Raw genomic sequence first — 17212 nt, forward strand, 5'->3', positions numbered from 1 at the left:
TGCATGAATGATTTAAAACAATAAAATAAATTGTGTTCTAACGACAATGAATGATCGAATGGATGCAATGAATAGCTAATATAGCAGAAATCACGAATCATGAATCAACTATTCTAGATGAAGCAAGATTATTGAAAATAAAATACGTTGTATTACGTAGCGCTAAACGATTTTTTATGCATGCAATAAAACAAATCTAATCTAAAGACAAAATTGGTGAACCAAATCAACTCCTCTTGGATTCTATTGGTAAGAACCAAATATATCAGCATGGAATCTATATGGGTGCCCCTTAAGTTCAATAAAAAATCTTATGACTGAAAGAGTATCAAACAAGGAGCCACAACTATAAAAAGAATTGTGAGTATCATGCGCCTTTTGCAATAGTCTAAGAAGGGCCTATGCTGTTCTCAATCTAGTTTAAAATGGCAAAAATAATGTCAAACTTTTCTCATTAAAAATTCAAGAAAGTTTTATATTTATATATTATTTTATCAGCAAAATATCAATAAAAAACTTAATTTAAAAACCAAATGTCTGTAAATAAACAATACAAATATATGAATAGCAATTTTTGCCAGTTTTTAAAGAATTCATCTAATGGCAGGGTATTGCATTTTTCTTGAAAAATGATGATATACCAATAGCGATGTGAACGGCTTAGATTAGAAAAGATGAGGACATTCGTCACTAGGGATGTAAACGGTTCGAATCTGGGATGGAGGTAGCTTATACCAGATTCAACCAATCGGATATTGGCTAAACAGATCAGGATCCAAATTTGAATTCTGATGGTGAAAAGCTCACTAGCAAAATGCCAATCATACTCTCATCCGTCTAGAATCAAATATGGGGTTGCCTTACAAAATCTTACTAAAAGGAGTTTGATTTCAATGGAACATCAACTAAAATTTGATCCATGAGGAGGGTTTTGATTCACTAAAAAAGGAGGTTAAGGACAGCCTACTACGCCGACCTCCATGGGAGCGAAAGCCGTTGAAACTTGAAAATTGTTATCAGTATCGGTGCGTATTGGCCGATACACATTGTATCGTTCAAATTTCCATGCGCTTCACCCCGAATCGGCTATTTTTTAAATAAATGCCAAAAAATACTGAAATTAGTTAAATAGTTTTAACAAATATCACTTTATGGTTGACACTATAGTAACAAAATGTCGCGAGATTTATGAAAAATCTCTCTATAAAATTGCCTGAAAGTTTAAAACGACAATTTCTCTCAAGATTTTCAAAATATTGTGAGATTTATGAAAAAAAACATAAATACCATGATTTAAATGCGATATTTATGTTTTAAATGACTATTTGTCATGAAAAGATGTGTATTTTTATTTTTATATAATTTTTATTAATATTTTCTTAGAAAAATAATTATATATTTTCTAATTTATTTTTCTATTGCTGAGATTTTGTTGAAAAAATGCGAGATTTATAAAAAATGTTCAATTTCTTGCGAGTTTTTGAATAACGAGTTTTTGCAGATAAAAATGTTTGTCACTATGTTGACACATAATATTTTTTTATTATTTTTGGGCCGATACAGAAAGATTCAGCTAAGTATCTGTATTCGGCGATACACCACCAGAGGTCGGTGGTCCAACAATTCAAGACAAAAACCCATACTGACAACTAGGGGTGGCAATTTTTGACACGACCCGCCAACCCGCCTCTTAGGCGAGTTCGGGTTTGGCTATAAACGTGTTCGTGTCATAAACAGGTCGACCTGCCTAACCCGTTTATTACACGGGTCGTGTTCGTGTTGGGGGTATGGCAACCAAGTTGACTCATTTAATAAATGGGTTAAGCGGGCAGGTCAACCTGTTTACCCGAACCCGACCCGCCAACCCGTTTATTAAACAGGTTAACTGAGTCGTGTCGGGTTACCCGTTTAATAAATGGGTCGGGTTAGTGTTTGCCACAGCCGACCCGTTTAATAAACGGGTCGGGTTTGTGTTGAGGCATGCTGACCCGTCAACCCGCCGACACGACCGGCCAACCCGACCCGATTGCCACCCCTACTGACAACATTGCGTGAAAGTCAAGAGAGAGAGAGAGAGAGAGAGCGGTACAGTGCACGATAGATTGAAGCAAAAGGCAAAATCGATGTATGAATTGATGATAACCCAAAAAGAAAAAGAACAATTGAATGAGAGAAAAACTCAAAAAAGAAAAAAAAAGAAAGATTTACACGCGCACGCCCTCACGCACATACACACAAAATAAACATCAACGTAATCGTGGGAGTTGTTTTTGAAGGATGGAAGACTGTGAGCGCGTAATGAGTAGTTGTAAATGTTTCACTCTTGTTGTTGTTGTTGTTGTTGTTCTTGGCTTTAATAATAATAATAACAACAACAACGAAAGTATTTTTAAAATTGCTCATCGCTTCTCCCTTTCATCGCTATCTTCCCACCACCCTCCCCCAAAATTCCCTTTTCCGTTCGCCCCCTCGTTTTCATTGTTCGTGTGTTGCTTTGATCGAATCCTGTTCTTTCCCCTCAATAAAAATAACAAAAACAAGAGCAGGAATATATTAAATTTCGTCGTCGTTTGCTTTCCTCTCTTTGGAAAGCAATCGACGGATGGGATGCGTGTTGCTTCCCTCCTTTGTTTCCTCTTTTCTTTTTGTCTTTGTGATATTCGAGGCCGACCGGAAGAGGAGCGGTTTCTTTGTTATCATTATTATTCTTTGGTGGATAGCCGCGAGTGAAATCATCGCTTTACTTGCTTTCCTTCTCTGCTATACGTCTTGTTTTTGTCCCTCTCTATCGTCGTCCTCCTCGTCCTGATCTGAGATTAGGGTTAGGTTTTTTTTTGGGGTGGTGGGTGGGGGAGGAATCTGCCGTCTGCAGAGATCTTGATGGAGAATTCGGAGGAGGAGAAGAAGCGGCCGCCGGATGCCGATAAATCGACGAAAAGGAGGATGAAGACCGCCGGTCAGCTCGAACTCCTCGAGAAAACCTACCTGAGTCCGTCCTTTATTCTTTCTCTCCATGGTTTCTGTTTTTTGTTTTAGTTTGGGGATTTGGGGAGGGCTTGGATCTTGATTATTGTTGTCGTTGGTGTTGTTTTTTGTATGAATCTGTGGGTTCAGGGGATAATTACCCGCCGGAGGCATTGCGGGCGGAGCTATCGGAGAAGTTGGGGCTCACGGACAGGCAGCTTCAGATGTGGTTTTGCCACAGGAGGCTCAAGGACAGGAAGGTCGCCCAGAAGAAGGCCATGAAGGAAGGCGTGGATGTGAACGACTCCCCTGGGCGGGACGATTGGAACGCTTTGCCCGAACACCGGAAGGGCGGTGGTGTTAGCGGGAGCACTGCGTCCGTGGCGTTGCCCAGGATCGTTTGCGACGGGCCGTCCCCGCCTCATGCGTTGGTGAAGAGGTACTGCGATCCTTCTCTGGCTGTCCATCCGCCGCCGCCTCCTCCTCCTGTTCTGTGGCATCACCACCATCATCATCAGAAGCCGTCGATGGCGGAGCTCCATGCAATCTCTGTCGTAGAGGCGCAACTCGGGGAACCTCTGCGCGAAGATGGTCCAGTTCTCGGCGTAGAATTCGACCCCTTGCCTCCGGATGCTTTCGGAAGGCCTATAATGCAGTCCGTAGGTAATGCAATTCATTTTTCCTTTGTTTTGTTTTTCGCTCTGCCTGCACTGATAGCTTTGCTAAAATTCAAGTACAGGAGTTTGAGTCAACTGACTATATTTGTTGGCGGGGAGGGGGGTAAATCACTGTGTATCCGGGGAGATACTCTCTTGGACGCATGGAAGTATCATGTCAATTTCATGCACAGGGTCTTTCGTTTCCATGTTATAAGGTTTAAGAATTGGTTCAAAAGAAAAAGGCAACTACTGTATCAACTGCTACATACATTTCAGAGGGACGATTTATGTGTTCTGGAAGCTTAGAATTAAAAAAATGTTCTTTGGCATTGGAAAGGGTGACATTTAGAAAGAGTGGCATTTGGGAATGGAAACTTTCCTGGCTCAACTCTAACCATTTCGGCATCATGTTCAGCCCTAGTAATAGTTGAGCGCCAATATCACCATCATTTTGAACTAGCATGACTAGCATAAGAACTCTAATAGCCTTAGCATCTATCAAACAATGACCTATTTACCAATTAGATGTTAAAAATGTTTTTTAAATGGGGATATTTTTGAAGAAGTCTATATGGATCCTTTGCTGGATTTTGAAATAAAAAAAAACTCTTAAGCTTAACAAAGCTCTTTAAGTTCTTAAACAAGCTAAAAAAACTTGGTATGGCCGTTTCAATAAAGTTGTTATTGATAGTGGATTTACTTCTTGTTATAATGACACTGCTCTTTTTGTTAAGAATGCAGAGAACCACATAACTATCTTACTATTATATGTTGATGATATGATTATCAATGAGAATGATAAAAAAAACATTGAATCTACTAAAAATATTCTTAAAAGTAACTTTGATATGTCTGATCGTGAATTTCTAAGGTACTTTTTGGGCATTGAAGTTATATATTCTCTTAGAAGATATATGCTTTTTCAAATGAAACTTACATTAGATATTATTGCTAAATTATGATTAACTTACGAAAAGAGAGTGGAGATTTCAGAAGTGATAAATGCTAAAATGAGAGTCAATGATGACCTCCTTTAGAAGACCCCACTCCTTATCGTCAATTAATTGGATTTCTAATATATTTGTATATTACCAGGCCGAACATTGCTCATGCTGTACAAAGTGCAAGTCAGTTTCATAATGTTCCTATCACCATTCACACGACAGTTGTCATGCGAATTATCAGATATTTGAAGGAAACTATAACAAAATGGCTATTCTTATCTTCTTCTTCATCTCCAACTTTAATTGCATATATCGACTTTGATTAGGGTGAAAACTCTAATGACCATATTTCTACTTTAGGCTATTGTGTTTTCTTTGGAGAATAATTAATTTTTTGGAGATATAAGAAGCAATAGAAGGTATCTCTATCTTCCACAACAGCCGAATACAGGGCTATGACCACCACCACAACTCAACTTGTTTAATTAAAAAGTCTGCTCAAAGATATGAAAGCCATAATCTTTATTCCTTCGAAGTTATGTTGTGACAACAAAAGTGCAATCTACATTGCCAGTAATCATACATTCCATGAGCATACAAAACACATTGAAATGAACTGTCATTATGTTCGAGATGAATTCCTACAAGTCATTATTGAACTTTATATGTCACTTCAGAATACTATCATGCAGATTTCTTCACCAAAGCTTTACCATCCCCTAGGTTCTCCTTCTAAGCAAACTTTTGGTCATCTCACCATTAATTTGAGGAGAGGTGTTAAAAATACGTTGTTACCATATATATATATAATTTTTTTTCTTTATGTCCTTTGGAATGCTCATTAGGGGCAATTTAATCTTTTCACTTGTATATATGCATGTCCACTAGGGACCACCTTTTCTTTTTATTATTTTTTTAAATTTTTTAATTTTTCTTTAAAATATTTGGATTTGCACCCACATAAGAGCCGTTGGGATCCTCCCCAACGGTCATAAATGTGACCGTTGTGTGTGTGTGTGGGGGGGGGGGCTCCCAACGACTCTATGGGAGCCCTTTTGCTTCCATTGATAAGGGATCTTGCCCCACTATTTTGTAATGCTTATTGAGGGATTTTCAATAAGAGATTCTTTATATTTTTAAATTCTCTCATATTTTGTGTGTTTGTCACTTGCCCATTTGTGGCTTCTTGTTTGTATACTTGTGCATCTCTTGTAGTCACTTTGTGACGTTGTTCTTTGCACTAGTGTTTCATTACAATATGTTTCTTGCTGATATTAACTGGTGAGAGATCATGTCGAGGACACTAGCATGGTGTTGCTCTGAGTTGTGCTTAAGGATATGATTGATTATGGGAAACCAAACTAAGATTTTATTGTCCATGTCTTTGATCATATTCATGTCACGTTATAGAAAAAATTTCAGTTGCTCTTTTCTGGAGAAAGTAAGGGCTAAACATATTTCACTAGTCTACCTTTTGTGTTAAATGTCTGCAATGCAGACAAGATGTTTGCTCCATCAAGTAACAGACGAGTAGGAAAACATATATGCTCTATTAATCAACATAAAAGAGTGTCTAAACCACTGTCACCGATATCGCCGATATATTGAAAATATCATGATATTACCAGCTATTTCAAGGTAGCCGATATTTTGAAAATATCATGATAATATCTGGAATATATCACGATATGTTCAAAATATCGCCTGTGACAAAACATCGCTATATTTTTTGAGAAAAAATCTTTTTTATTTATTATTTATTTTAAGTTTGCATTTCTTATTTTTTGTTTCTTTTATATTTTAAATTAAAACCTTTAAAACATGTTTCTTTATATTTTTGAAAGGAAAATAATGCAAAACTTATTATTTTCTTAGCTTTTTTATTGTTATTTATATTTTTTTCATTTTTTAAACTCCTGAGATTTTCTTGAGATATTCCCGAGATTTATCAACATTTGAAAATCTCTCCGAAAAATATCCTCGCCAAAAAATTACCTTTAACGATACATGTGACTATGGTCTAAACACATCTCACCACAGACCTCAAATATTTGACACACTATAAATACTTAACTCATCAGAAGATTGGCAAAATGAAGATAAAATAGTGTAAAGGTTGTCTTACGCTTTTCGAATAACTGTATGTAGATCAGTGGGTGGCTTTGATGATTAGGTCCAAGTGGTGGTGTTTTTCATTTTCTCTTTTGTTCTTTATTGTTTCAATGACTTGCTTTATTCATTGATATCAAATTCTTATGGGTTAAAGTCGCTGTACTAAAAGAGGAGCATTGGACAGTTTAGCTAGATTATCATAGACTTCCTCATGTCATGTGGGCTTGTTTCAAGTTGCAAGCTGTGTTGTTGCTTTGTGGCTCGTGATCAGGTCCAACATCAGTCGGTGAAAGTTGCTTGATTTATCATAGCTTTTAGGAAGCCTGAGTAGCACCTTCTAATTGATTTTTTTTGGAAAGAAGAATGATACTTCTCCATTTAGGGTGCTTTTGACAGCGGATGAATTTTTTTGTGATAAAAATATCCAGGAAAAAATTCTTTGGATGAACATTTTCATGGTAAAAAAATCGTGATAAAAATTTATCCCCTGTTTGAAACAGAAATGGGGGAACACACACACACAGAGAGAGAGAGAGAGAGAGAGAGAGAGAGAGAGAGAGAGAGAGAGAGAGAGAGCCTGCAACGACCAACCAGAGTCCCCCCATAAAAAAATCACGCTGGAGTCCTAGCAAGGACCATGAAGAAGAAGGGAAGATGTGAAGGAAGAAAGAGGAGGAGAAGTCGGTGGAGCGACAGGGGGAGAGAGAGGGTTGGGTGTGTGTGAATACCTCATTCTCCTTCCCTTTTTTGCCTTCTTTTTCTTCCACCATGAGAGAGAGAGAGAGAGAGAGAGAGAGAGAGAGAGAGAGAGAGAGAGAGAGAGAGAGAGAGAGAGAGAGAGAGAGAGAGAGAGAGAGAGAGACGCCGGCAATGTGGGTCCAGGTGGAGATGGACTTTGGCAACAATGAGCTGAGGTGGATGGTTCTGGGCAATGTGGGTCGAGGATGCAGTTGGGGATGAAACTCTTTTTTGGAAAGATCTTTTGAAGGGGGGAAAAGTCATGTGGTGGGGTGACACGACTTTCCCCTCCACATTTTGAGATAAAGTTCTTTCCAAAAACAGGGGAGAACTTTTACCTTGTTTGATGGGAACATGGGCCCCACCTCAAAAACAGTGGAATTTTCTCCCATGAAGAAATTTCCCCCTGCTATCAAACACCCCTTAGTCACTATGAATTTTCCTGTAAGTGACTTCTTGTACCCTTTTGCACCCTCTTTCTTCATTTTCCAGTAAAAGCTTTCTTTGTTGGTGTTCCAGAAGGGTTAGGAAAAACTCCATACTCCAGAAGTAGTTGTTTATGAATCAATTTGGACCACATAATAATGGATCAGGTGCTAACCTATGCGCTTTTACAATCAGGGCTTACATTAATTTTCAGCCTACAGCTAACATGCCACATGGTCTCCAAACTGCTAAAGGCTTGTTGAAGCAAGGTTTGGGATTTATGTTGAAAATGCATATAGAAATTTTTGGCTTCAGTGGTTGATTCTTATTTTCTGGTGCTTTTAATCTAGATGCACCACATACACATATATGTCTTGCAATACTTTTAGAAAGTTTTTTGTTATATCTTGAAATCAAAGAAAAAGGAAAATGAAAAATATTCAAGGGGATTTAGAAAAATCCCTAAATCGATATAATAATAATAGCATGATAATGCCAAGAAAAATTCTCACATGCACATTTAAGCACATATATGTATGCAATGTATTAATGTATTTTTGTCCACTGAATTCTTGCGAAATTTTAATCATTTGGCAATGCAAGCAAAGGTTTCTAGATTCATGGTAGAAATTGTTCCTAAAGAATTTGCAATCATATACAATGTTGTTCTTAACCTCATGTATTTTCCATGTGGAGCTCATAATAGGTCAGCCAAAGCACAGTGGGTGGCAGTATGACAGCAAAACATATGAAAGGCAAGATGTGAAATCTATCAAGGTGTGTTTTATGTTTTTCTTGTAACAGTGCCTTTCTAATGTTTGCTTTCATATAAGAATATCCTCCATGTTTGTGAATACGTGTAAACAGTAAACTTCATTGTTTTTGGAAGTGTTTAGTCCGCAGTTTGCAGCATTTTAGAGATTCATTCATGTCTTGGGCCATAGATCAATCGAAATGACTTAAGAGGTGTTATCAATGATGTTAGATACAAACTTAGCATGAGTGTTTCTTGTTGATACAACACTGCGTCAACATGGATATCAGACATGCCACTACATTCCGTGAACTGAGTCAAACCTGTGTCAGCATGTCCTTATCTTAATCTGTGTTTTATGATCTTATCCTTTTCTATGTGGTTACTTGCTCTTTTTCATTCTAAAATTTGCCACTGATTTGTTTATAATTTTATTTGTTAATAATCTTGATTGTTTTGGTAACATGTCACTTCAAAATAAGAATTTGGAGTCTTAAACATGATAGGACATATAATATTAAAATAATAAAGTATATAAATATTTTCCCATGTCCTGCTTTCAGAAGATTGCCCTCTCCATGCTACATACTTCCTGGGTCTCTTTTAACGTGCATGTGCTTGTGACTCGTGACATTTGTCATTTGCTTCTCAACAATTTGGTTGGAGCTCTGATCGACAATATCATCAAGAAGCATGTTACGACTTGAGTCCTATTTGAAGTCCATCTATCCTTTCTTCAAAGAACTCATCCTTTAATTAACTTGAAAATATTTCCGTGATGATTGAACACTTATGATGTTTTGCTTTTGTGTGATATACATGCTAGAATTATTTGGAGGTCTTGAGAAACTTAACTGTTTTCTTGGATTGCGCTCATCAATCATATCCTTTAGATTACTCATGCCGCATTGGAAATGTGGATATCAAACTCGGATTGTAATTGAGATATATGTATCTCTGAGATACATGAATCTCTATCAAAATATGAATCTTAGATCCTCATTTTGGGGTGCATCTGAGATTCAGGCATTCAGGAAAATTACTTGTGTCATGATATCTTGTCATTATCTGACTTTTCTGAAGGTATTTTGTTCATCTGGATGCAAGTAAGATTTGTTTAAATTAATAAGCTATTCGATGCACAGAGTTCATTGGTCACTCCGGGAATGGAACAAGGCTTTGTTTCGAGTTCCTCGAGAAAATCTGCTGTTAGCAGCACTCATATGCTACTTCCTCAACCTGGTACAAGGGCTCTCCATGAGTATCAGTTTCTTCCAGAACAGCCCAATGTAAGGTCTGAAACATATGATAGGGCAAGCCAATCAGATTTTTATGATTCTCCAATTGAATCTTTTGGGGCAAGGAGCTCATCATTGCCTGCTGGCGGACCATTCACACATAGCAACGAACATCTTGGCCCTGGATACACTTTCCAAGGTCAAACGTCAAATGTCAATCTCTTGCAACATGGCAGACATGGCCATCTGTTCTCACCAAGTTCTGCTGATCATGATTGTATCACAGTCAAGAACTCCTTGGTAAGTTATGGTGCTGATGCTCAGTTTGGAGCTCATGCAGTTCTTCGTCCAGAAAATTCCTTCATTTCATCAGAAAAGCAGCTCTGTTCAGAAGAAGATGCTTCGAGGATGGAGAGGAAGCACAAGGTACATCTTATTTTTTTGTGAAATCATTTCAGGTATTATATCTTTTTGTCCTAAAAAAAATTTCTTCTATGCAGAGCGAAGAAGCTAGAATAGCCAAGGAAGTTGAAGCCCATGAAAAACGAATCAGGAAGGAGCTTGAGAGGCAAGACATTCTGAGGCGAAAGGTGTTGTATGCATTTTGTTGCTAAAATTTTCCTTTTTCTTTAGTGTAATATAGATCCATTCTGATGTTTGTGAACCACTCCTTTTTAGAGAGAGGAGCAAATGCGAAGGGAGATGGAGAGACAAGACCGTGAAAGGAGAAAAGAAGAAGAAAGAGTCATGCGTGAAAGACAAAGAGAAGAGGAGAGGTTCCAGCGAGAAAAAAGACGTGACCTTGAAAGAAAGGAAAAGTTCTTGCAGAAGGAAAATCTTAGAGTAAGCAGGCACTGTAGTAAAGCTCTATTAAACATTTATGAGTCTAACTAAAGTTCATTGGATTGAGTGCAGGCTGAGAAAATGAGGCATAAAGAAGAGCTACGTAGAGAAAAGGAGGTAGCAAGGATTAAAGCTGCCAATGAAAGGGCAACAGCCCGCAAAATTGCTCGTGAGTCTTTGGAGCTTATTGAAGATGAGCGCTTGGAACTGATGGAGTTATCTGCATCTAGCAAGGGGTTTCCTTCTATTATTTCTCTGGACTCTGAAACACTGCAGTATCTTGAGTTGTTCAGAGGTACTTCAATTATAGCCCTATATTTCGGTCAGATTTACCTGAAGCATCTAAATCTTATTTTGTTTCTTGCTTCCGCTTTTTGGAAGATAGAGTAATTTATCAACTGCCATAGCTATTAGAGATATTAGTCCCCAAAAATTGATGGATCCAAGTCCCATAGTGATATGCCTGTTTTGGGGCCTATTTATATTTTCTCTGGCACTGAAATGTGCCGTTAGATAAGATGGAATGCTGTGGCTTGGTGCATGCTTAATGTTCATATTTGCATTTTATTTTATCAGATGCCTTGAACTGTGCAGATGATTTTTTCTGAATTGTAGAATGCTATTTCCTTTATTTCAGCTGAGTTTTTCAAATTATTATCTTGTGAAAGTGATAAGAATATTCAAATATTTGGCGAGTAGGTAATTTCTGTTTTAAATGCCAGAAATATTCATAATTGTTTCCCAGCCTTATGTTCCTGCACGTTTATGGTTTAAATTAGCGCATGTATGTAACTGTTATAGGAAGTTCGGATTCAAATGCATGTTTGTGATTTACTAAGATTGTAGAGCTGAACTAAACAACTTCTTTTAATGGTTTTGGATAATATCGATACATGTAAACATTTTGTTGATCCTTTTAATCATCCAACTGTCAGTAAACATAAATTTATACAGAAGGGTGCATAATAAATTGGCCTGTAAACAAAGAGTGCTTCTAGTTATTCTAAGTTCATGAAATCATTTCTAAATTGTTGAGTAACATTGTCCCTTCTCATACACATGTATGTACATATGCTTATTTGTATGCTTGTTGCTTGCTCATCGAGCACTTAAGGGCAATGAGGAGTCATTTGAAACTAAGAAGCCAAACATTGTGTACCTTTAAGTGTTGAAGTTGTTTATGATATGGTTGACTTGTTAATCTGTATGTTTCAATCATTTGATTTTTGAGGATTTTATTTTTAACATTTTTTAGACCAACAAACTTGAAGTATGATTTTTGAAGAGTTCGCATTTTTTTACCAACAAACTTGAATTGTGTCTCTTACAGACACATATATCGCCGGGAGAGGAAATGCATATATGAGTATTTTATCCTTGTTTGTTTTTTTCTTTTTTTGCAGTGGATGCTCAACAAAAAGTAGGAAAAGATTTAAAGGCCCTTTCCTTACCTGTTTTGACCTACCTATGGCTGGATTGACACCAGAAATTGAAAATATGTGGTGAGGCAGGGTGTTGGAGAGGGAGATGGTGGTGGTGGCTGTGGTTTTCATGTTGATGATGATGTCAAGGATGTGGTGGGGGTGGTATATTGATGATAATGATGATAATAGTGGTGATGTAGTGTAGGTCATGTTGATGATGATGGTTAATGGTTATGATGTGCATGGAGATGTTGGTCTTGGTGAGAGTGATAAATGCTGATATTGATCTTATCATCATGCACCTGATCACAATGATGATGATGGTGGTCATGAAGCAGAAAAGGTTTTTGTGATGACAGTAGAATGATGATGATGTTGATGTTTTTGATAATCATAATCATGCAGAGATTCCTGATAACAATTGCATTTAGTTGTTAATAATGATTAGTCGCCTAATGCTGATATTGATGATGATGTGATATTAATTGTGTTGTCGAACATGAAAGTATGTGATGAATATGATGTTGATAATGATTTTTGATCGTAGTGATTTGGAGATGATGATAAAAGGTCAGTGGAAGGAAGAGAGAGAGAGAGAGAGAGAGAGAGAGAGAGAGAGAGAGAGGTTTGACAAAATTCTAAAACATGGTTGACTAGAAATGTCTCTCATTATCTGATTTATTGGGTCTTTGTTTCTTCCTTCAATTAACAAGCTGTCAAAGGTATCTTGACCAGATATTAAACATGAAACAGATATAGTAAAATTTTGGTATTTTTCCCATTCTAACCAGATCTTCTACAACATTCTTGGTCGCAATTGTCAAGCCCCTCTATGCTAACATGCTTACTGGGATTCAACAACACATGGAAGAATAGATTGTTTTCCTCTGTTTAAATTATTTTAGGCAAGCTCAACAGGACCCACAATCCTGCATTCAGTTGGTTCATTGAATAAGAGGCAACTGGTACATGTGGCTTTCCACTGCATTAGCGGCAGGTTTTATGAAATCCCTTGCTGAGGTCTTTATCAAAAATCAATCAACTTAAGACAGCTTTAAGTAGTGCTGTTTTCTATGTTAGTAAAAGTTTATTCAGTGCGATCCTTCATGAGGTGTTCCTCATGCAGGTTTTGTTTGACATGATCTTTACTTTGTCTGCCTCCACATTTTGTATCCCCTTCGGAGCCTTTTATAGCTGTCAATCTTCCCTCAACATGGAGCTAATTTGTGTGACCGATGTAAAGCGGGAACTAAAATTAGCAACTGGCTGAAGGATGATTTGTAAATTGTTGCTGTTGGGGTGAGCTTTGCTTTCATGCATTCTTTTCTGACCAGTGTTTCTAATTGATTTATTCTGGATTGATGTAGTTTGCAGATAATTACACAATCTATTTCGCTCAAATTTTGTCCTTTCATGTCTATTACCACAATGCTAAATGCTTTTCTATGTAGGCAGTATTCTTTTACGTCAAAATATGATGCTATGGCAGGCTACTTCTTGGGCTTAAGAAAGGAAGATAGCAATTCAGAGTGTGCAGAATGGAAAAAAATGTGTTACACACACATGAATTCTTCATTTGCTTGCTGTGTCCTGATTTTTTCTTTTCATTAATGCATAGGCTTCTTTGTGCATAATTTTCTACCAATCTTTGTACATATAGAAGTATCTTTGCTCTTACAATTCCATAATTTATGTATTTGATCTTCATGAGTATTTTTCTGTGTTTCCAGATAAATTAAGCCCATTCCCCCCCAAGTCAGTACAATTGAAAGCACCTCTTGGATTTCAGCCTTGGATTGGTTCTGAGGAGAACATGGCAAATCTTCTCATGGTATGTCTTTCTGATTCTCAGCTCATAGCTTATTAAATCATTTTATTGCAGAATGCTTTCTTATGCCCAAGGCTTAGAACAATAGAGTATACTTGTTTGGGTTGTGCTTAGATCCGCTTTATCTGTATTAATACAGTATGTTGTGTACAAGAAGTTTTATGATTTTCTGTGTATCTACATATTTTTAAAGACATGGGTCATGTACATTTCAGGTTTGGAGGTTCTTGATTACCTTTGTTGATGTTCTTGAACTTTGGCCGTTTACACTTGATGAGTTTGTTCAAGCTTTCCATGACTACGTGAGTTATGGTCATCTGCTACTGCATATTAGGGTCCCCCCACTGCAGTTTTCTGCTTTAAATTATCCATATATGTAATCAAACTACTAATTCACTCTGTCTTACAGGACCCAAGATTGTTGGGGGAGGTGCACATTGCTCTACTGAAATCCATCATAAAAGACATTGAAGATGTGGCAAGGACACCCGCCGTTGGACTAGGAGCCAATCAAAATAGTGCTGCTAACCCAGGGGGTGGTCACCCACAAATCGTTGAAGGAGTAAGATGTTATGCACTTCTTTATTTTTTCAATTTTCGGTGATAAACGAAGATTGGTAGGCTCACCTTGTCAAACTTTTCCTTGGTGAATCAGGCATACGCTTGGGGTTTTGACATACGAAGCTGGCAGCACCATTTGAATCCTTTGACATGGCCTGAACTGTTGCGTCAATTTGCTTTATCAGCAGGATTTGGGCCAAGGTGGAAGAAAAGTACTCCTCCAAGACCATGCTTTCGAGATGACAATGAGGTACTTTTGAAGTATCTAAACATAATGTTTTTTGTGCATGCTAGTTCATCCTTCATATTCACTTAGAATTGCATATGAACTTATTGCATATTCTTTTGGCAATGACATTGCTAAACGGTAACAACTTGTTTTGCTTGATTGCCTTATGAAATGGTTCAATAATAAACATGCTGCTTTGTATTCATGCTGTTTGATATCTTTTTCATGCTTTTTCTGTTGTTTACTACCAAGAAGCTTCTGGAGGGCTTGGAGGCTGAAGTTTATGCCTTCACACTTACATTTTCTGAGCTGCTGCTAGCATGCCTAACAATTTGAAAGTAAAAGAAACAGGGAGTGGGGTCAATCCTTGCCCCTTCTCTTTCTTAATTTCTATAATGAGATTCCTCTCTCTCCCTCTCTCTCTTTTAAGTTTCATTAACCGCCAAGTAGAATCTCCCCAAGTAGAATCTCCCCCCCCCCCCCCCCATGAATTTCTGCTTTGATGTTTAGTACCTGGTGTAGACACTTAAATGTAGCTCACTAAGGTCTTAAATATGTCCCCCTTGGTACAACTAGTTTGCTCATCTCCATTTTAGAGTTAAAATTGTTAATTTGATCATCATTTGATGCATAATTCCTTCTTTTTATCTTTCTCTCTTGAGATATGTTTGGGAGCAAAAGTTTGATAGGGATCCTATCTAAGTTTGATGCAAGTCCAAATTGGGTTTAGTTTGGATCCAATTCGAGTGATCTAATTCAAACTTATCTTTTTATGATTTTCAAGAAAAAGCTTCATATAAAAATATATGAAATGCTTAAAAATACCCCTAAGAAACTTGGTTTGCATATCGTGAAAGATTGTTAGAAAATATGTTCAACGCTAGACTTAGGCTTTATCCCACGTCCATTCTAGGGTAGTTTGTGGTTTTCATAAATTTTCAAAGGTAATATTCAAAATACCTTGCATTTAGTATTAGATTTACCCAATGTTGTAATTAGTGTATCAGAACCCGTATCACATGAGCCTGCGATACGGGAGTATCATATCGCAAGGTAGTGAAAAAAAAACAAGAAAAAGGGCTAAATTATGCCATTTTTTTTTTTAAAATGACAACAAATTAGGAAGAAATTAAAAAAAAACAATGTAAAACATATAACACAAGAATGAGTACAAGAATTAAAAATAAGTAATTATATAAAAATAAACATAGTAGACTATTGACATGTCGTTCACATGAAATAGAGTTGAGTAATTCATTAGATACAGTCAATAACATTGATGATAATGATACTTGATACTTGATAAAACATATAAGCATAGTTTGCTACATTACTACAAAAGCCAAAATGCTCAAAAGTTTACTACATAAATTCAAAAAGTCAATAACATAAAAGTTCACTACATGACTAAAAAAGTGAAAAGACTCAAAAGTTCACTACAATTGCATAATTCACTACAACAAGACTCATCAATCATCTTCATTGTCAAACATTCCTTGTTCATAATCAGAAATGACATCTTGTTGTGGAGCAACTGACACTAGTGGGGCTTGTGCATCCTGTTGTTGTTTATCTGAATCACATTTTGCATTGCGTTGTGCTAGTGCATGAAGGCCCTGCACTTGTCAAATCTTGTAATCTTGCTTCTTGCTTTCTATATATCTCACTAAGGTTGACATATATTATAGCACATGTATCATCTGGAGCTCGCATGCATAATTGCACTGGAGCACCACGTTCTTGAATAATGTGCTATTTCATACAATGTACACCTACATTAATCAATGCACAACAAAATATGCGTCTCAACACTTTACACCACCCAAAATCATCAGCAATCTCAAAAAACTGCCACACCGGCTCATCACGTCCAACCATTCACAAATGCAAACAATTAAAACTTAAAATAAAATATCACTGCATACCAAAGTCAAGGTTTGCAACTTTACATAACATATAAAACAAAGAAAGGTCATACAAGGTTACAAACTAAAGATCCGATGAATGATTTTCTTTGTTTGTTTTAACGTAAGTGGTCCCTAGTTTGATATGTTGATGGTTTATCTTCATCTTCAAAATAAGGAACAACTTCTAGCAATTTTTTTCGTTTACTTTTGTTTATCATCTTCTATGAGACTCATAAGAAACACAACACGAACATCAAAGGGAATACGATGAATACACAACCGTGCAGTGGAGTTGTGACATTTAAATTTATACAATACACCATGCATTACAAAACCACAAAAGTTATACTTTACTACCCCTTTTAAAGGTGTCCCAAATTTGCCGGTTTATAGTATTTTAATGTTAGATCATTTTAGCCACAACCTCCATCATCCATCGATCCTTAGAGCATGATTTTGATATTTAAGAATACAAAACAGGTGATTTAAGTTGATAAAAGGAAAAAAACTAAGATCAACAGCACATTTAGAACTAAAAAAAAGCTAAATGCAAAAAAAAAACTTAAAACATCAAATTATCCTTAG

General features: G+C 36.8%; 1 protein-coding gene across 2 annotated transcripts in view; it reads left to right on the forward strand.

Annotated features, from left to right (window-relative positions):
- Positions 1 to 2782: 2782 nt before the first annotated feature.
- LOC149820131 (homeobox-DDT domain protein RLT2-like) overlaps positions 2783 to 17212 on the forward strand; it is a 44526-nt gene continuing 30096 nt past the window's right edge. For both annotated transcript variants that reach the window (XM_089982531.1, XM_089982532.1), the window contains exons 1-11: positions 2783 to 2989; positions 3115 to 3627; positions 8550 to 8620; positions 9743 to 10261; positions 10336 to 10425; positions 10514 to 10678; positions 10751 to 10973; positions 13833 to 13933; positions 14146 to 14232; positions 14340 to 14492; positions 14586 to 14741. In XM_089982531.1, the coding sequence (XP_089838657.1) occupies positions 2881 to 2989; positions 3115 to 3627; positions 8550 to 8620; positions 9743 to 10261; positions 10336 to 10425; positions 10514 to 10678; positions 10751 to 10973; positions 13833 to 13933; positions 14146 to 14232; positions 14340 to 14492; positions 14586 to 14741 (2187 nt within the window). In that variant the 5' untranslated portion in view covers positions 2783 to 2880. The remainder of the gene's footprint in view (positions 2990 to 3114; positions 3628 to 8549; positions 8621 to 9742; positions 10262 to 10335; positions 10426 to 10513; positions 10679 to 10750; positions 10974 to 13832; positions 13934 to 14145; positions 14233 to 14339; positions 14493 to 14585; positions 14742 to 17212) is intronic.

This window comes from Nuphar pumila, chromosome 12, assembly GCF_984573655.1.
Source record: "Nuphar pumila chromosome 12, dmNupPumi1.hap1.1, whole genome shotgun sequence".
NCBI classification, from domain to species: domain Eukaryota; kingdom Viridiplantae; phylum Streptophyta; class Magnoliopsida; order Nymphaeales; family Nymphaeaceae; genus Nuphar; species Nuphar pumila.